Source organism: Eumetopias jubatus, unplaced genomic scaffold, assembly GCF_037043125.1.
Source record: "Eumetopias jubatus isolate StellerSeaLion01/CBP00866 unplaced genomic scaffold, mEumJub1_p1.0 scaffold_4, whole genome shotgun sequence".
In the NCBI taxonomy this organism is placed as follows: domain Eukaryota; kingdom Metazoa; phylum Chordata; class Mammalia; order Carnivora; family Otariidae; genus Eumetopias; species Eumetopias jubatus.
Genome location: NW_028274810.1, coordinates 59,968,252 through 59,990,221, shown reverse-complemented (window position 1 = coordinate 59,990,221; position 21,970 = coordinate 59,968,252). Strand labels below are relative to the sequence as shown.

Sequence of the window (21,970 nt, the reverse complement as noted above, 5' to 3'; positions counted from 1 at the left end):
TGGACTAAATCATGTCCAAAGCTAGTGTATTTCTGGGCTTTTTTGTTAGGGGAGGCAATAAATTTTCTTGAGTTTCAGGTTTGTTTTTTTCTGTTCTTGCAAGTAAAATAATCTTAGAAAATATATCATGTAACACTGAGTAAATTTCATTAACCCTCTAAACATCAGTTTCCTGGTCTATAATTGGGGGTGGGGTGGGGTGGGTAATAGAATACCTATCACATATGGGGCTGCAGTGAGGTTCAACAGTGCTTGAAAAATGCTTAGCACAGTGCTTGGTACAAAGTAAGCATTCAATAAATTGTGGCTATTTTCATTATGTTTGGAGCTCTACGCATTTTGCTAAATGCTTTCAGTACGTCATTTGCCTTAATCATCATGTCAGCCTATGAGGTAAGATCTCTTATCCTCATTTTACAAATGAATAAATGAGGGTAAGAGAGCTGAAGTGACTTAATTATCTTTGTAGCCAGGGTCCTATGGCTACAAAGAGGCAGAGATTTCATAAAGTATCTTTCTTATTTTTCATTATCCTTTGACTAGATGATGTTGAGTGTATGGTATTAGTAAAATACTAACTGAATACTCATAATGTGCCAAAAATTATTAGGTACTAGAGACATAGCAGTAAATATACATATTCTCTTTGAGTTTAGTTTTAGAGGGTGGTCCTACAACTACCCAGATTACAGGAGAGATTAGATTGAATTTGTGCCTTGTATTTATTGGCATCATGCTCCTAACCACTGAGCAACTAGCCAATGACACCGAAATCCTCTGGTGAAAAACCCTGACACTATGGTATGCAATTAAATGCATAAGTTAGAGAGGTCTTCTCTATATACAACTTAGAGCATACGTATACATATTACATTCCAACTGCTATTTAATTTCTCTTAAAACCCTGAGCTGAAATGTAACATTTCTTTTACATTTATTGATCTCATGGTTTAAAAAATCTTTTTCATATGCGCTATAAAGGTATTCTCTCTATATTTTCTCTGCTCTAACATGTCAACTTGTATATGTTTCCTAGGAAGTCTGAACAGTACAATTAGATGTGATAATGGGATGGAAGGAAAAGGAGACTAGGGCCTCCACTACACTATTTTTTTAGGAAATTTACAGGGAAATCTAACGGTGTGCTTTACTATTTACCCCTAGATGACATTCTCCAAATGTCTTTACATGTTAAGGAGTGTCTTTGACAGTACTGCAATCGCTAGGAGTGTGAACGACTAGGAGAACAGTTCATTTGAACCTCCTCCTTATGAGTGTTGTCTTGTGTGCAGATCAAGAAATTCCTCACCAGCAATCTCCAGGAAGCCTGAAAAATTTAAAGAGCCCCTGAAATTCTCTTAACAACTAGGTAAATATTGTGTCTAAGGAAATGTGTCAGGACACATCCCAAATGAGAAGTCACCGGCTTTCAAAGGCAGGGGGAGAGGTTGTACTCTCCTAACCTGCCTCACCCAAGCTTTTCATGTAGTTTGCGAGAGAAGGGTCTGAGAGGAGGAAAGCCATCCTGCAGGTAAGTGATCCTGATTTTATTAGATTTTTACCTGTACTGAAGCCATACATGAGGAAACTAACATGCACCTGAGGATGGCGTTGGTTCCCTCTGATAGCTCAGCCTTAGATACCTTCGAGTTGTGGAGATGGAGAGACATGCAGTCAGACCTAGGTTTGCTCTTTCTAGCTGAGTGGCACTGGGTGTACTACGTAACCTCTCCAATCCAGGTTCTCACTGGGAAAGGAGACTGCTGCAACCTACTTCATGGGGTCTGGGAATAATGGGCCCAACTCCGAGTAGACACTCAATAAATGATCGTTTCTTTCCCCTTTAATTCTTAAGAAACTATGTAATATAATGTGTTTCAAGAAAAATGTCCCTCAACATCACTAGACTTCACCAGTTTGGGAGTACAAATAATTTTATACAAATAATACATTTTAGAAATTTATTTCCAGACTAATATAATACAGTAACGTCTGAGTACCACCAGGGATGTGTCTTGTGCTCCCTGACCCATCTTCTTCCAGCCTTTTGCTCATGTCGGCTGCCCAAGGGGGTCCAGTTGGGGGCGACACCTTCCCTTGCCCCTCCTGGTGGTTCCCTCAATAAGAACAGGGTAGTTGCCTTCTCTGAGAACTCCGGAGATTCCCAAAGCATAGTATTGTGAAGGAGCCAAGATGACACAACTTTCTGTCAGGACTTCAGAACATCAGCGGCACACTGGGTCTGCAAGGAAATGACCCTCTCTTACCATTTTGTTTCTCACTTTGTCGCCCGGACCACGACGAGCGCTACTTTTGCCTCCTATGAAAACAGCTTCTTTAGCTTCTGCCTACGTATCCCTTTTTCCCTCAGGGTCCATAAGCGAGGAGCAGGAAACTCTCCATCCCACGGTCCCCTGTTCCACATAATCCTATCCCAGGGCAAATCAATTTCTGCAAACAGATGCTTTAGATTGTCAGCTTCCCAGTTCATCATAACCACCCAGACTCTGAACCCCAGTTTAGGCTCGGCTGGAACTCTCTCCACATTAAGAATTACTGCACATTCCGATTTCTCATCCACTAGAGGTCTGCCTTCCAAATGAAAAGCAAGTATGAGACAGAGTAAAATGTGTAATATAAATTTATTCTGTGACATTTTCCTCATTGAAGATACTTTAAAATAGATTAAAATACATCAATATTTCATGAAAATACCTAGAAGAATTTAGATAATACTTGTAATATACATGATTTGACCCTGAATATACATTTTTTTATTTCAAACATCATTTTTAAAAAAATAACATAAAAATGGTAACGAATGCTACATTCTTCATATATCCCATGTCTCATAAATTTTAATTCAACTGCCAGTTCTTTTCTCAACTATATATGTTAAGGGTATTTGCTTCTGTTGTTGAATGGTGAGAGTTTCCATTTTCTGTTTCTCAGCAGTGATTTTTAGGTCTTCTTTCTCCGATTCTTCCAGGAAATGCTTCATGCTGAGTTTGAATAGTAATCGAGGGTCTGGTCCAGAAAGTGGTGGGCAATTACAGATCTCTCTAATTTTAAGAGCCTATAAATAAAGAATACAATATATATATTTATATATTTATAAACAAAATATATATATATAAAATATATTTAATGTATTTATACATTTAAATTTATTAAAATTATTCCAGTAATTCCTAATATGCTCTTTGTAAAACAATGAAATATAAGAATATATTCTCTATTTTTGGAATAAAAGGTATCTTAATTATAATACATGAAAGAGAACCATACAGAAATTCATGGTACATAGTTACATTTTCATTATTTGTTCACATAGTAAGATATTTGAAACAAACAAATCTGCAGTGACTGCCCGATGTCCTACTGGGGATAAACAAGCCTTCTTAGAGGTGTCTCTATGATTTCAGTCAAATAAGGCCTGTGAGAATACCCATCCAGATTTAAAAAGATTAAGACTCAGAAACAAAAACAATAGCATACAGAAATGTGAACATACTGAAAAAAGACACACATAACTAGGGCAGTCTGAGGAAGCACGGGTGCTAATAACCCAGAAAGGTAAGCAAATCAAAACCATAATTTTTAATTCCAGGAAAAATAAAATGCTATAGGAAAAGTAATCACAGTCTACAACATGGGTCAGCTGTGACTGGTGTTTACAGTTTTAAAAGCACTGAATCTTGATCTACCCCAAATCACAACTCAATACTGGGAAGAGGGAGGGTTGGATCATGTGTGTGCACAGAGTGTGCCAGTGATAAGGGGAACCTTAGTTTTCATCCTCTACAGGGGAAAGTAAATTGGTAATGCCTAAAACTGAAAAGTTAGGAAGTAGCAATAGAAGTATGTTTGTTATGTAGATACAGTGGGAAATGCCAAAAGAATCATTTAAGAGAGGTGAAGATGGTTACCCTTAAAAAACTGAGGGCAGGGTAGGGGGACTGCTGCTTTACATAAGTAGACTTGGAGACCTAGATGATTCTTTAAAGTGGCTACATAAATGACTTTTAAGACACAAAAACTAATAGAAAATTTTTAAGGAAAAAACATTTTATATCTAAGGAGGGGTTAAAAGAAAGATATTTAGGGGAGGGACCTCGTTTAATTTTTTATGACTTCCCTTGACATGCATCACTATAAAAAAGTTAGAAGTAAAAAGCAGGGAAGGAGACAGTGTTTGTGGGGATAGTAAAATTTTGGAAAGATTAGCCCAGCGAGGTCTCACTGATAAAATAATGATGGTGGTGGGGAGGGGGTGCTGCTTGGAGGGGGGCTCAGGGAGGAGGGAAGGAGGCGGGGAGAGCTGAAGGACATGAAGGAAGAGGTCACATGGATACCTGGAAGAAGAGCGTTCCAAGAAGCACCACAAGGACCTGAGATGGAAGCACGCCTGGACTGTTCTGGAACAGTGAGGAAGCTAGTGCAGCTGGAGCCAGGCAGGGGAGGGGCAGGAGCAGATTATGGAGGATCTCATGTGCCATGGTAAGGATTTTAGGTTTTACCATGAGTGGGCCTCCCCTGATATTTGTGGGGTCCATGGCAAGAATGTAATTGGAGGCTCAGATACCAAGTGTTTAAATATCTAAAAGCAGTTAAGTCAAGCTAATAAACTACTATAGTGGCTCAGTCGGTTAAGCATCTGCCTTTGGCTCAGGTCATGATCCTGGGGTCCTGGGATCAAGCCCCACATTGGGCTCCATGCTCAGCGGGGACCCTGCTTCTCCCTCTGCCTCTCCCCCTGCTTGTGCTCTCTCTCTCAAATGAATAAATAAAATCTTTAAAAAAAAATAAACTACTATAAAAAAAATGTTCTATTCCCCTACTTTGAGGAATACACATTCAAAATGACCCTGAAGGCTGGGTCCAAAATTAGAATTCTTGAATTCTGCAACGTGTAAGGTTGCAGGGAGCCTGCCCACCTCCTGCCACTGACCTACGGTCCACTCCCTTCTCCTCCCATCCCTGGCTTAGTGGGCACTGTGAGGGGCCTTGTGTGCATGTATCCAAGGGAAGCGATCCACACAGGCCCCAGAAGCAGGCTCAAAGGTGTTTGGGCAAGGAATTCCATTATCCCAAATACCCAGAGTGCACTGATAGGGGCACAGGTTCTTAGGAATATTCCTTCAAGTTCCACAGGAGAGGAAGGCATGCAGCCAGAGGCAAACCAGAAAAAGGTCTTCTAAATGGATGAGAGGCCATGGAAGAAGCTTGGATCTAGGAACACTTCTGATTCTGAAGGAGGTTATGAGTTACCAAAATAACTAATGAGGAAAAAGCATTAAAGTGAAATTCTGTGGTGACAGGGCCCTATCTGATTTTCTTTGTACCTCACAATCATCCACTGAGCATTAAAAAAAATTTCATTAAACTGAAAAATCAAGAAAATGTTTCACAACTATAGCACTGAAGTAAACAGGAAGTCAGAGCCTCAGCTAAATGGCACCCTACTGTCTGAACCCAGCTACCTTTGAGAGTAGAAGCTATCAAGCTTTACACTGAGACATCAAGCACAGACTGAGACTGCCCTGGGAAAATGGGGACACACAGGCTACTCTTGCTTTAACTCCTTTACAGCCATGGTGACGTCCTTTTCCAAGGAGAAGCTGCTATGTGATGCCTACTTTATCCATGCCTAAGACGTTCACTGGGGTCAGTAAAGGGGCAAGTGTGGAGTCCAGCAGGTAACAGCAGGTACGTCTGAGTGTAGCAAAGAGAAATGCAAAGCAGCAAACAAAGGGAAAAGCAGAATGCTATCAAATCTTTTATATTCAGCAAAAGCTCTTCTCTCTCCCCTAAGTTCTTTTTCAGTATTTTTACATTCAGCCAATATTTATAGAACACCACACTGAGTGAGGTGCTAAGCACACATCAGTCTGAATAAATACTCTTGATCCCTGCCCTCACACAATTTACTTTGCATTTCCCCATTATGGGGCATTTGAATTGTTTCCATCGTTTTGTTTTATTTTATTTGGCTTTAATAAATTACCCTATAGGGGAGCCTGGGTGAATCAGTCTGTTAAACGTCTGCCTTCGGCTCAGGTCATGATCTCAGGATCCTGAGATCCAGCCCCGTGTCAGCTCCCTGCTCAACGGAAGCCTGCTTCTCCCTCTCCCTCTGCCCCTCCCCACCACTCCCCCTTCTTCCCTCTCAAATGAATTTTTTTAAAGATTTTATTTTATTTATTTGACAGAGAGAGACACAGTGAGAGAGGGAACACAAGCAGGGGTAGTGGGAGAGGGAGAAGCAGGCCTCCCGTGGAGCAGGGAGCCCAATGCGGGGCTTGATCCCAGGATGCCGGGATCACGACCTGAGCCGAAGGCAGACGCTTAACAACTGAGTCACCCAGGCGCCTTCAAATAAATTAAAATGTTTTTTAAAATTACCCTATGAAAATCTTTGCTTAAAGAATAAATGTTATAACTTCCATTTGGGTTTACTTGAAGTACACCCCCCAAAACAGAATGACCTGAACAGAGTATAATTTTAGTTTATATAGGACCAGACTGCTTTCTATCAGAAAGGCTTTACCAGTTTATAATGTCTTCAGCATACAGGCCTACCTAAGTTATTCATAATCAGTACAACATAAGATTTAATGATTTTTATCTAGATAACCATATCATTTCAAACCTCAGAATCCTTATAAATCATCAGCTACAGTTTACAGATTGAGCAAATTGAACCCCAAAAAGGTTGTGACTGGCAAGGAACAAAAAATTGCTTGGCAAACATTTTTTTTGCAGCTTTATTCACAACTGCCAAAACTTGGAGCAACCAAATGTCCTTCAGTAGGTGAATGGATAAATAATCTGTGTTACATCTAGACAGTGGAATATTGAGTGCTAAGAAGAAATGATCTATCAAGCTATGAAAACACATGAAGGAAACTTAAATGCATATTTTAAGCAAAAAAAAAAATCTGTCTAGAAAAGCTATATAGCGTATGATTCCTACTATAAACATAACATTTTGGAAAAGGCAAACTATGGAGATACTAAAAAGATCCATGGTTGTCGGGGCTAAGCAGGGAGAGAGGGACAAATAGGTAGAGTATTTTTAGGGCAATGAAACTACTCTGTATGACACTGTAATGGTGAATACAAGTCATTATATTTGTCAAAACCCACAGAATATACACCAAGAGTGAAGCCTAATATAAACTAGGGACTTTGGGTCATAAAGATGGGTCAGTGTAGGTTCATCTTTTATAATAAATGCACCACTCTGGTGCAGGACTTTGACAGTGGGGGAAACTGAGCAGAGGCAAGGGGTATATATTTCTCCTGTACCTTCCAAGAAATTTTGCTGTGAACCTAAAATTGCTCTTAAAAATAGTCTAATTAAAAAAAAGTTAAGGGGGCATAGAAGTAAAAAGACTTAGAAAAAAAGGGATTAGAACCCACTTCTGTTGTTTTTGTTTTTGATGCTTTTACATTACAGTGCTTTTGTATTCATTTTTTTTGCACCATATTTTAAGTAAATCTTTTACTTAAAAAAATGTGCTCTTGAGATGTCTAAGCTATGCTTCATTGCTAGAGAAACTGTATGTTCTTCATAAAGGTTTTCTCTTAATATTTTTACATGTGTGAATTGTTTCTCTCAAACTATTTGTCAAAACAAAATTCTAGGGGCACCTGGGTGGCTCAGTCATTAAGCGTCTGCCTTCGGCTCAGGTCATGGTCCCCATGATCCCAGGTCCTGGGATTGAGTCTTGCATCGGGCTCCCTGCTCAGCAGGGAATCTGCTTCTCCCTCTGCCTGCTGCTCTCCCTGCTTGTGCTCGTGCGCGCGCGCTCTCTCTGACAAATAAATAAATAAAATATCTAAAAAAATAAAACTATTTCTTTAAAAAAAATCTATTACAGACCATACACATTTCTATCAAATCTTCATCTACTCTGCATAGTAAGATTTTATCACATACGTTGGTAAATTTTTATTTTTTACTTTCCTTTCCACATTTATTACATTTCATGGTGTCAACATCTTTTATTTTTATAAATTCAAATCTATCTTATTAAATGCAATTATTAGTGTATTATGCTAAGTGAAATAAGTCAACCAGAGAAAGACAATCATCATAAGGTTTCACTCATATGTGGAATATAAGATATAGGGCAGAGGATCATAGGGGAAGGGAGGGAAAACTGAATGGGAAGAAATCAGAGAGGGAGACAAACCATGAGACACTCTTGACTCCAGGAAACAAACTGAGGGTTGCTGGAGGGGAGGTGGGTGGAAGGATGGGGTAAACGGGTGATGGGCATTAAGGAGGGCATTTGATGTGATGAGCCCTGGGTGTTATACACAACTAATGAACCACTGAACCCTACATCAAAAACTAATGATGATACACAACCTAACCCTACACCTAAAGGAGCTAGAGACAAAACAGCAAATAAAGCCTAAACCCAGCAGGAGAAGAGAAATAATAAAGATCAGAGCAGAAATCAATGAAATAGAAATCAAAAGAACAGTAGAACAGATCAACGAAACTAGGAGCTGGTTCTTTGAAAGAATTAACAAGATTGATAAACCCCTGGCCAGACTTATCAAAAAGAAAAGAGAAATGACCCAAATCAACAAAATCATGAATGAAAGAGGAGAGATCACAACCAACACCAAAGAAATACAAACAATTATAAGAACATACTATGAGCAACTCTATGCCAGCAAATTAGATAACCTGGAAGAAATGGATGCATTCCTAGAGAGGTATCAACTACCAAAATTGAACCAGGAAGACACAGAAAACCTGAACAGACCTATAACCACTAAGGAAATTGAAGCAGTCATCAAAAATCTCCCAACAAACAAAAGCTCAGGGCCAGATGGCTTCCCAGGGAAACTCTACCAAACATTTAAAGAAGAATTAATACCTATTCTCCTGAAGCTGTTCCAAAAAATAGAAATGGAAGGAAAACTTCCACACTCATTTTATGAGGCCAGCATTACCTTGATCCCAAAACCAAAGACCCCATCAAAAAGGAGAATTACAGACCAATATCCTTAATGTACATGGATGCAAAAATTCTCACCAAAATACTAGCCAATAGGATCCAACAGTACATTAAAAGGATTATTCACCATGACCAAGTGGGATTTATCCCTGGGCTGCAAGGTTGGTTCAATATCCGCAATTCAATCAACGTGACACAATATATTAACAAAAGAAAGAACAAGAATCATATGATCGTCCCAATAGATGCAGAGAAAGCATTTGACAAAGTACAGCATCCCTTCTTGATCAAAACTCTTCAAAGTATAGGGATAGAGGGTACCTACCTCAATATCATAAAAGTCATTTATGAGAAACCTACAGCGAATATCATTCTCAATGGGGAAAAACTGAGAGCTTTCCCCCTAAGGTCAGGAATGCAGCAGGGATGTCCACTCTCACCACTGCTATTCAACATAGTATTAGAAGTCCTAGCCACAGAAATCAGACAACAAAAAGAAATCAAAGGCATCCAAATCGGCAAGGAGGAAGTCAAACTCTCACTCTTTGCAGATGATATAATACTTTATGTGGAAAATCCAAAAGACTCCACCCCAAAACTGCTAGAACTCATACAGGAATTCAGTAAAGTGGCAGGATATAAAATAAATGCACAGAAATCAGTGGCATTCCTATACACCAACAACAAGACAGAAGAGAGAACAATTAAGGAGTCGATCCCATTTACAATTGCACCCAAAACCGTAAGACACCTAGGAATAAATCTAACCAAAGAGGCACAGGATCTGTACTCAGAAAACTATAAAATATTCATGAAAGAAATTGAGGAAGACACAAAGAAATGGAAAAACGTTCCATGCTCATGGATTGGAAGAACAAACATTGTGAAGATGTCAATGATACCTAGAGCAATCTACACATTCAATGCAATCCCCATCAAAATACCATCCACTTTTTTCAAAGAAATGGAACAAATAATCCTAAAATCTGCATGGAACCAGAAAAGACCCCGAATAGCCAGAGGAATGTTGAAAAAGAAAACCAAAGCTGGCGGCATCACAATTCCGGACTTCCAGCTCTATTACAAAGCTGTCATCATCAAGACAGTATGGTACTGGCACAAAAACAGACACATCGATTGATGGAACAGAATCGAGAGCCCAGAAATGGACCCTCAACTCGATGGTCAACTCATCTTTGACAAAGCAGGAAAGAATGTCCAATGGAAAAAAGACAGTCTCTTCAACAAATGGTGTTGGGAAAATTGGACAGCCACCTGCAGAAGAATGAAACTGGACCATTTCCTTACACCACACACAAAAATAGACTCCAAATGGTTGAAAGACCTAGATGTGCGACAGGAGTCCATCAAAATCCTAAAGGAAAACACAGGTAGCAACCTCTTCGACCTCAGCCGCAGCAAATTCTTCCTAGAAACATTGCCAAAGGCAAGGGAAGCAAGGGCAAAAATGAACTTTTGGGATTTCATCAAGATAAAAAGCTTTTGCAAAGCAAATGAAACAGTCCACAAAACCAAAAGACAACCGACAGAATGGGAGAAAATATTTGCAAATGACATATCAGATAAAGGGCTAGTATCCAAAATCTATAAAGAACTTATCAAACTCAACACCCAAAGAACAAATAATCCAATCAAGAAATGGGCAGAAGACATGAGCAGACATTTTTCCAAAGAAGACATCCAAATGGCCAACAGACACATGAAAAAGTGCTCCACATAGCTTGGCATCAGGGAAATCCAAATCAAAACCTCAATGAGATACCACCTCACACGAGTTAGAATGGCTAAAATTAAGTCAGGAAACAGATGTTGGCGGGGATGTGGAGAAAGGGGAACCCTCCTACACTCTTGGTGGGAATGCAAGCTGGTGCAACCACTCTGGAAAACAGTAATGGAGGTTCCTCAAACAGTTGAAAATAGAGCTACCATACGATCCAGCAATTGCACTACCGGGTATTTACCACAAAGATACAAATGTAGGGATCCGAAGGGGTACGTGCACCCCAATGTTTATAGCAGCAATGTCCACAATAGCCAAACTGTGGAAAGAGCCAAGATGTCCATCGACAGATGAATGGATAAAGAAGATGTGGTATATATACACAATGGAATATTATGCAGCCATCAAAAGGAATGAGATCTTGCCATTTGCAACGACATGGATGGAACTGGAGGGTGTTATGCTGAGTGAAATAAGTCAATCAGAGAAAGACATGTATCATATGACCTCACTGATATGAGGAATTCTTAATCTCAGGAAACAAACTGAGGGTTTCTAGAGTGGTGGGGGGTGGCAGGGAGGGGGTGGCTGGGTGATAGACATTGGGGAGGGTATGTGCTGTGGTGAGCGCTGTGAATTGTGCAAGACTGTTGAATCACAGATCTGTACCTGAAACAAATAATGCAATATATGTTAAGAAAAAAAAAAAGAAGATAGCAGAAGGGGAAGAATGAAGGGGGCGAAATCGGAGGGGGAGACGAACTATGAGAGATGATGGACTCTGAAAAACAAACTGAGGGTTCTATAGGGGAGGGGGCTGGGGGGATGGGTTAGCCTGGTGATGGGTATTAAAGAGGGCACATTCTGCTTGGAGCACTGGGTATCATGAAGAAACAATGAAGCATGGAACACTACATTAAAAACTAATGATGTAATATATGGTGATTAACATAACAATAAAAATTTTAAAAAAACTAATGATGTACTACATGTTGGTTATTGAATTTAAATTAAAAAAAGATGCTAACAAATAAATGATACTTTTTAACCAGGTGAAAAAAAATAAACGAACTTATTAAATATCTCCTTAAAAGTGAGCAACATTTTCCCACTACACAACTAAAATATGCCTTTTCGTTGCCTTTACTTTGTTTTCTGCATTTAACTTTATGCACTACACATAACAGGTACTTAATAAATGCATGCTGAATTTTAAAGAAACACCTATAGAACACAAGCTATGAATAAATCATTATGATAAATGTCACAGGGAAAACACTGAGTTGAGAGTCTAGGAGAAAGCAAGAATGTACTCTAATAGCAAAAACATACAGTTCCCAAAAGAGAATCCCAAGGAAGACCAGAGTTAAATATGGAATTGGCCAGCCTACAGATTCCCACTAGAAGTAAAAGAAACGAATGTATACTGTTCACTTTCTATGTCCCTTCAACTGTGCCAGGTATTTTATTTATGTTATCTCTGTTGGTGTTATGGTAGGAAGCAGTACTGAAATTTTTAACCCAGTATTATTTTACTTCTCTTGCCTATTATGACCTATCATGCAAATCATGTAACGAATATTCATTAAGCAAACTGTCACAGGCACTAGGGAGACAGCAGTGAACAAGGGCCTTACATTCTGCAAGGAGGAGACAGACAATAAACAAGCAGTAAACAAGATCAATTTAGTTAAGTACATGAAGAAACAAAACCGTGAACTTTGTTAGAGAACAACTGCACAGAAGAAGGGCTATTTGAGACTGGGGGAATCAAGGAAAGTCTCCGAAGGCAGATGGTGTTTGGGTAACAAGAGCTGAAGGAAGAATATTTCAGGCAGAGAAGTCAGCAAGTAGAGGAGCGGTGAGTAGGAAACAAGCTCAGTGTGAGACAACTGGACTCAAGGAAAACCTGGGGAAGAGGGACATGTGAAAAAGTTGGAGAAGGAAGCAGTGGCCAAATTACCTGACTTAAAGACAGCAGGGAGTTTGGATTTTTATTCTGAATTCGAGAGATGCCACCAAAAGGTCTTACACAGGGAAACGACATTTAAAAGATCATTCCGGCTACTGTACTGCAAACAGGCTGTTGTTAGGGGATGAGGTGAAAAACAACAGGAATATTAAAATATGAGATGACTGCAGTTAATCCAGGCGAGGGATGATGGTGGTGGAGAAGGGGCAGTAGACAAGATCTTCTTGTGGGTAGGATATAGAGAAGGAATCAAAAATGAGTCCTGAGTTCCTTCCTCTGTGTTAACAGCACTGCCTTTATTCCGCTACCCATGTATCTGAGGATAATTTACTTGCTCCGAGTAAATAATTATTGTTACCTAGTACTGTACTGTTTGCTGGTTAATGACCCCAGTCTATAAATTCTTTTAAAAGTGGTATTCTTATCAATTTGTCAAAACAAAGTGTTCATAAAATGAATCAGATAATTAACAATGTCCCTTTATTTTGAAGCTAGAGTTGATTATTCATTGAATAACTGTTCTTTAAACTTCTGAAAAATTCTCCATCAGGGCTAGGTGCTCTTTTCTTTGCTAATTTGTTATGACTCTGGGTTTCTGATACAGTTGTTTTTATTTATTTGATTTAATTATACCTTACCTCTTCAAAAATTAATTTGAGGAGGTACATTCTAGTTACAATTTCTACTTCTAGCTTTACCACTTTGGCAATTCTCTCTCACACACACAACACAAACACAGGCACGCACACACTTTAATTACTTCTGATTTTGACCTGAGCCATTAATTAATATCTACCTAAAAATAATATTCTCAAGTATTTTGGTTTTCCTGCATGTTAATTATCATAGCTCTTCTCCTGACCCTATTTACCTTTTATTCTTTGTCTAAATAAATGACTTAATAATTTTCACTTTGACAAAATTTCTGAAACAACCAACTATTATAATTTTGTTTATTTCTGCTTAATTTTATTTTCCCTGTCTGGGGCACATTATGTGTATCAATTTCATTTCTCTTTTTCTAATATAGACATTTAAATTGGTAAAGTATTTTTTTTACATATAGGTTTGACAGCAATCCATGAAAATACAACTACAACCACTACAAATTTTTTTTATTCTATTAAGCTCTTATTGTTATGGATTTCTTGTCTTATACATATAAGAATTTTATTTTAATTTCCATGTGGCTGCCCATATTTTAATTTTTGTTATATTAATTTTAATATATTATGTTCTGATAGTTTGAACCATAACATTTTTATATTAAGTATACATATTTTTGTTCAAGTTAATTTTCTGAAAGATGTATGTACATTTGGAAAAAAAATACATCTTTTTCCTAGCATTTAGTTTTTTGTGTCAGTTGAATCTTATTTATCACACTTTGAACTCAATTCTTTATTAGTTCCTTATCTGTGGTTTTCTAAAAATAGCAGGGTGCAAGCTAGAATCACAATCATATATAAACAGAATAAACTACAAATTCTATCTAATTCTTGATCATCTGGATTCTGTAAGGAGAACTCTAGCTACTAAGTACTTTACTGATATATTGTTCTATGTGTTCCATGTGTTAAGGGATCTTCTATCTTCAAAGAAAGAAAAGTGGGTTTGGCTAGATAGCATCCCAAAGTGTATTACTTCCAGTGGTTTTTTGTTTATTTCTTTTACCCTGAATTCTTACACTTCTCCAAAATATAAAAGGTAAGATCTAAAGTCATTCTTACTCATATGCATCTTTATATTTTCTCTTTACACTTGGCAGCTTATAAAATCCTATCTTTGCAATGAAGATTAAACACTTGGCAAATTTAAATATCTAGGCATTGTCATTTCAGGGCATCTCAGGCATGATGCTCTGGGGTTCTAAAAACCCATCTTGAGAAATGTTACCTAAATCAAACATGTTATAGAAACCACAGTCAAAGAAATTAAGACATAAATGAAAGTACTGGTGTTTTCTACTGTTCTATGTAGCTTGATTTCATGTTTTCTCAGTGTTCTTCCATTTTTCAGACTTTTTTTAGCTTTGGGTGTTTTAATTTGGCTGTGCTATGTTCCTTTATCTCCAGCATCAATGAGTCTTTGCTCTGGGGCATCAATTCTGTTCTTCACAGCCTCCAATGAAAGTTTTACAGCTTGTCTGCTGTATTCACAAGTTTAGCAATTTTCTGGAACGGATGTATCTTACATTTGTAAAGTCATTCTTTCTTCTTCTGTCACTTTCAATGTAGTTAAATCAGCCTTCTCATGCCAGCTTCAGGGGGCACCTAGGCTGTCCTCTCCAATGTAGGAAAGCTTTTAAATTATACCTGAGTTTGTTTTTTTTTTTAGATTTTTTTACTCTTTGAAGCTTATCTAACTGGAAGAAAATGGGCATTTCAGAGGCTTTTTGTTGTTGTTATTGTTAGATTTAGTTTGGATGAAGGTTTTTGTGGTGTTATTAGTTAAGGACGCTCATACACAAAATGTCTATTAAATACAATTACCTATGATCATCTTTCAACTCTTATTAAAATCATTCTGATTTTTTAAAAATCTCTCCCATCTACCTCTTACATCTACTCTTGCATAGGAGAAAAATGTGGCTGCAACATCGTTTCTTCCATTAGATTTAATTTGGCTGGTCTGAGTTCCTTCTTCACTGTTCTATATAGATTCCTCCTGAAGATGCACACACAGGTTAGCCTTTTGAGACAGAGGACAATGATAGTTCCCCTCAATCAAAGAAACTTCTCAGGTTGCTGAAAAACTGGATATTTATGGAGTGCTAAATCATTACCCTACAACCACTTGCTGGCCAGACGAGGGAAAACCATATTGACAAAGGAAGGGGGCAGGCCATCACCATTCAAACCCCTGATCAAATGTGGCATCACTAAATGTGAGCAGCCAGATCAACAGAATCCTGATGTAAAACAATATGAAGCATAGCTGCACAGCCTATAAAATATTCTTGCCAAAATTTAACTTCTGTTTACAGGTATACAGAGAAACAACTATTAAAAAAAAAAAGAGAGAGAGAGAGAGAGAGAAACAGGCCCAAAATAGACTCAATTGTGGTAAGCCCCACATCAGCAAACCAAGACTTAACAGCTAACCTAACTGCAGTTTCAACCTCTTCCAAAATGGAATCTTAAACCAGTAAATCTGGAATTTCCCAGTCAGCATTTACTGAGGTAATCTGCCAGATAGACCCCTTCCATCCCACAAAGAAAGATGAGGTAACTCCTCTTTCCTTGTCCCTGCCCCTTACTGCTTACAAAAGTCTCTCATTTTATTCAATTTTTTGGAGCTCCTTTCTATTGCTAGAAGGATGCTGCCCAATTCACAAACTGCTGAATAAAACCAATTTGGTCTTTAAATTTACTCAGTTGAATTTTGTTTTTTAACACAAGTTAGATGATATCACAAAAAAGCAATCACATAAATCTAGAATGCGAGGCTACATTTATTCAACAAGTCAACAGCATGTTTAAAAACAAACAAAAACAAAGGGAGGGGGCGCTGTTCTGAAGTCAAAGAGACAAGGGACAAAATAATCAAATGCAACACATGGATTTGATGGATCAGAATTTGAATAAACCAACAGTAAAACTATATTTTGAGACAGAAAAATCTGCATATAGACAGGATATTTATTTTTAATAAGGAATTACTATAAATTTTCTTAGGAATAATAGTCTAACTGTGGATGAAAATGGTACTACTTTCTAAAATACATATTGGAGGAACTGGGGAGAAAGCCCTCATGTCTGGCATTTACATTAAAATTCTAATGGGAAAAAATAAGAGGAGATTCAAATGAAGCAAGTTACAAAACGGTTGATACTAATGAATGTGAGTGGAAAATGAGGATTCGTTAAATTATTCAAATTATTCTCTATCTTTACATGTGTTTTTAAGATTTATAATAAAAAATTCTTTTAAAGATGTTTTTCCTCTCTATCCTCCATTTTCCTGTCATTTCTGCATTTCTGTGACTTCATTCTTGATTTTATATCTATACCTTTAGTTCAAAATAATTCATGAAAGGTTTAAATGTTTTTCCTTGAAGGGGTGCAGAAAAAGTCTCCCTAAAATGTGCCATTTGGGCACATGGACTATTTTGAGTTGAAGGCAATAAACCCCTGTGGGCTCAAGAGAAGATTTTGCTCCTCTCTTAACTACCTAGAAGAATATAAATTGGGGGGTCTTTCCCAGAATAAGAGTTATTACCAGAAATAAATTTTATCTGAGTGACCCATCTGTATGAAAGAGCAAACATCTCATTACCAAACATCTGCTCTTCTTCTTACTGCCCTGGTGAATTGCTCTCCTCCCCTTTGAAGCCCCAGGGCCTTACCCCATTCCTTAGCGCAGAATGGCATATATACTTCATTTTACCTGTCTTTGAACCTCTCATGTATGTGGTGTTCCCATATGTACAAAATTAAAGTTTTCTCCTGTTAATCTATCTCATGTCAATTTAATTTAGACCAGCCAGAAGAACCTTTGAAGGGTAGATAAAAATGTTTTCTTCCCAACATCCTGAAAAAATGAAACCAATCCCTTTATACCCGACTTGAAGCTCTCTCCCTTAATTTCTATAGGCAAGCATACACTCTAAAAAAAAAAAAAAAAAAAGCCTAGGATTTTAACTAACCTCAATCAAAAACTCATTAGAAACAAATTTAACAGGAATGAATGAGAACAGTAGTTCGTTACTTTAAGAGAAAGAAAAGAAATACAATAAGGATAATGGCTACGTGGCTAATTACAAATAACAAAACAAAAACTTCTATTTATATATTAGCCTTACAGGATGATTTTAGTGTCTTTACTTGAAAGGCAAATGGATGACAACAGAAAATAAAAACAAGAAACTGTGAAAGACTTTGAAATGGGCAAAAAAGAACACTGGATATCCTATCAAGTGCATCCTTGAGTGTCACCTCTGCCTTTCAAGGCCTTAGAGCTGTTTTACAACTCCATAATCTGCAGAAAACTAATAACAATGCAAATAATACAAGTCTGCAGAAATGTAAGCGAACTGTCTGGTGGAATGCAAATTGATCACTGCCTCATGAATAGATCAGTTTTCCATCTGTCTGTAAAGTCGGTTCAGCATTCCTGATTGTCTATATACCTATGGTTCTGAAATTCTCCCGTGAGCTAGCTGTAACACATTACTGGCTCTCTCAGTAATAATAAGTTAAAGAAAATCTCAGATATTGTTCATCTTATACTTGTGTAAGTCACGATTTTACCTTTAAAAATGTTTTCCCTCTAATTCATTTCATTTCCTTTTATAAACTGCAATGGAAATTGGAATCTGACTAGTTTTTGAAGTGGTCTAAAAAAGTTACTTATTTAAATAACTAAAAATTTTAATAAACACAAAAAATTTAAAAATTAAGTCCATCTTGACACATGTCAATTTTCCTCTAGAATGATAAATAAGAAAAAGTTTTCAAATAAATTTTATAATCAACCACTCCTGACACAGGAGAACAATATATTATGAAATGGCTGTTTTTATTCCCAATAACAACCGAAGTATTTATGAAACTGCTGGTACACATCAGGATTCTTCTAGGCACTCCCTATCAAGTAAAATAGCAATTACTTATTCATAAAAAATAAAACCACAGTAATTCGGTTTAAAAAAAGAAAAAAAAAAACAGGAGAAAAAAATTAATGGCCAGAGAAGCTTCATAATTAGATTAAAAGCTTCCTTTGAAAGTAGAAACCAAGTCATTTCAAGAGAAAAAAAAAAAATCAACTCCATTTTTAACACATTTTTCTAAAAATATCATACTTTTCTTTCCCCCTAAAAGCAATTTATTCTAATAGTCCATTCACTTCAGCCTCAAGTAGATACACATCACATGCACCATAATATTTTTTTAAGGTTTTAGACAATGTTACTGTCAGGCTTCCTGGCTTTATATGATTCAGAGGCCAATTCAATTACAGTAGCTGCTATGATATTTGCCTTTTCCTCAACACTCTCCATGTCAGACAAAATGAAATTCTGTAAGGTGAACAGTGTACGTTTGTGTACACTGGCCAACAACGACATTTCACTTCAATGTGAAATACTCATATTTTCTACTCATGAGATGTATAATATTAATGATTTATGCATTTACTTTGTCCAATTATAAATGCATAAGAATGATTTACAAGATCTCAACCCCCAGATTCCTGAAAGTTTAAAGAATTCAAGATAAAATGAGATTAAAATGAATGCATTTACAGCCTGCCAGTATCTATAAAAACTGAATGCAGTAAATTTGAACACCAAGATTTAAAAAACAGTTTACAAATAAGGCTGGCGTTGAAAGTTCTAAGAGTCATTTAAAAATAAATCCGATTCAAGATTATTATTATAACATAACCCTAAACAACAGTAAGGCCAAATTAAATATTTTTCCTATACATTCTATCTTTCCCCATTTCCTTCCCCCAACCAAGAAAAGGATGGCAGAGAGTAAGTCAGTGAGAGAAACAGAAAATAAAAAATTCAGTCTAAATGCTTCCAGTTGTAAAATAAATCTTTCAAGTAAATTTCTGTCCTGGGTTATCATACCATTTCCTTTATTCACATCAGTTCATCCATATTTTATAACAATCTTTGTAGAAAGAAAGTTAAATAAGGGATCTCTTTCAAGGACAACTTATGTTATAAATAAATTTAAAATCTGAACAGTGTTAAGTATAATTTTAAAACTGTCATACAATTAAACATCAACAGGTTGATTTAACATCTGCTCTTCAATTTTTCACCCAAGTCGTTATGGTAACCAGAATGCGTGGAATATTTGTTTCCTAAATTTAACTGATTATTTCAAGTAAATAAAATTATAGCATATCATCTTATTAACTACAAATATTATTAATACTATAACCCTATATTTATCATTTTTAAATGCTGGTGGATTGCAGGATTATATTTAACGAGGTATTCATGCATGCTTTATCTCAGAATACACATTAAAAAATAGCAAAGGTAGAGTTTTTTCTACCTTGGGGGCATTTTCTTGATTTTAAAAGCAAAACAAAACAAGGAACTAACTAGTTTATTTTCTGAACAACATACTATATTAAAATACTTCAAAATTAGATGATTTTAGTGCTTTTTAGAGGAGCTATAGATCACATCCTCTCCAAACATAAGTCAATCCTGTTACTCCTCTAGTGCTCTGCTCCAAACTTTCCACTGGTGTCCCATCTGTGACCAAAAGCCAAAGTCCTTACCCTGGCTTCAAAACCCACACTCTCCACTTTCCGTTGCTTACCTCATCCAGCCACATTGGTCTCCTTGCTGTCAAATACACCAGGCTCACTCCGACCTCAAGGCCTGGTACTTACTATTTCTTCTGCCTGGAAGGGTGTTCGCCTAGGAAGTCACATGGCTCATTCTTTCATTTATTTCATTCTTCCTTCAAATACCATCTTCTCAGTGAAACCTTCTCTGACTAACGCCATTTCAAACAGCTGTTCCAGGACCTTGACCACCTCTGCTCACACATTACCTACCCACTATGGACTGGACTGTTCCCCCCTACCCCAGATTCTTAGGTTGAAGCCTTAACCTCCAATGTGATGACAGTATTTGGAGATGGGGTTTTGGGAGGTAATTTAGGTTTAGAAGAGGTTATGAGGGTGGAGCCCTCATGAAAAGATTAACATGCCCTTATAAGAAAAGGCCAAGTGTAGTATCTGTTCTTATCAGTTTAGTAAGAAAAGGAAGAGACACCAACACACTCACTCTCTCCACCAGGTGAGGACACAATGTTTTAGAAGACAGCCATCTGCAAGCCAGAAAGACCTCACCAGAAACTGAATCTGCCAGAAAATTACTAGACTTCTAGCATTCAGAATTATGAAAAAATTAATTGCTACTGCTTAAGCCAGAACCTTGACCTTGGACTTCTACCCTTCAGAGCTCTGAAAAAATAAATTTCTGTTGCTTAAGCCACCCAGTCTCTGGTATTTTGCTATAGCACCCCAAGCTAACACATTGTTCTTCCTTTATTTTCCTCATTAACACTCATTACTGACTAGTATACAATATATCAGTGATCTATTCTATACATTACTAATTAATGCTATTTACTGTCTGTCTCCCTTTACTGCATAAGCTTCATGAGGACAGGGATTTTTGTGTATTTTGTTCACAACACTTGTAACACCTACGGTCTGGCATAACACATGATCAATAAATATTTGTTGAATGCACCAAGTATAGATGTAAAATACCTTAAATCTTGATATGCTATGGTACGAAATAATACATTTCTTTGATGATATTCAGGGAATCCAGTAAGAAATAAAAAATACACAATCTTCAATAAGTTTTTTAAAAAAATCAAAATTATCAAGATTTATCATAGAACCAAAGAATCTTACTTTCCTGATTTTCTTGATCTTTTCTCCTCCTATAAATCTGATTTACTACAGGCTCAATCTTCTTCCTACTGATTAAATATGTAAAGTACATTATACTGTTACCTCTGTCCAGGATCTTTTTCTCTGTTTACTTCCTAAGTGAACTCATCTACTCTGCTTCAACTATCACCTTTTTCAGGTGACTCTGAAATCCTCATCTCTTGCCTAGATTTCTCTGTGTTCTGGTGCTATATTCTCAACAACCTTTGAGATGTACATCAATTCAGGCATACTGTCAAGAGCTTTAGGTAGAATATAACACTGTATTCACGTAAGTGGAGGGAAAAAAAACCTTAAATAAAATTTAACTACAACAACCAAAAAAGTAGTCCTTAGTAGTAGTCTATAGACTCACATAATTCTATATATTGCCTGAGGAATCACTTTGTTTCATTATAGAAATTAGAATGGTAGGGAATTCCAATCCCCCTCATGCTTATCACTACTTGACATTCTAATTAACAGTATACTCTTGCACTATCAGCTTCACTTCAACCACTGAATTATTCCCAATATTGTAGTAGAGTTTTATTGCTTTCAAATTGAATTTAATCACTTGGGGGGAAAATGTAAGAAATTATACGAGGTTTTCAAATTAAGTTTCTGAACTAGGATAGTTTATTTTTAGAAGAAAAAAAAAATCTCCCAGTGTTTTTCATCATTGGTTCCCAAATAACATATTTGTTTTTCCAACCACTTTTCCTCATACTCACTAATCAATTCATTATTATTTTAAAGACTTCTCTAAAGCACATTTTTTACAGAATTTAGGACAAGCTTCAGATGAAAGGTGACTAGAATTCATTATCCAGCTTAAGCAAGTCATATATTTTTAGA

General features: G+C 37.0%; 1 protein-coding gene across 2 annotated transcripts in view; it reads right to left on the bottom strand.

The window, feature by feature from the left end:
- Nucleotides 1-2,623: 2,623 nt before the first annotated feature.
- Nucleotides 2,624-21,970, bottom strand: part of OMA1 (OMA1 zinc metallopeptidase) — an 87,549-nt gene continuing 68,202 nt past the window's right edge. For both annotated transcript variants that reach the window (XM_028106952.2, XM_028106953.1), the window contains exon 9: nucleotides 2,624-3,076. In XM_028106952.2, coding sequence (XP_027962753.1) covers nucleotides 2,864-3,076 — 213 coding nt within the window. In that variant the 3' untranslated portion in view covers nucleotides 2,624-2,863. The remainder of the gene's footprint in view (nucleotides 3,077-21,970) is intronic.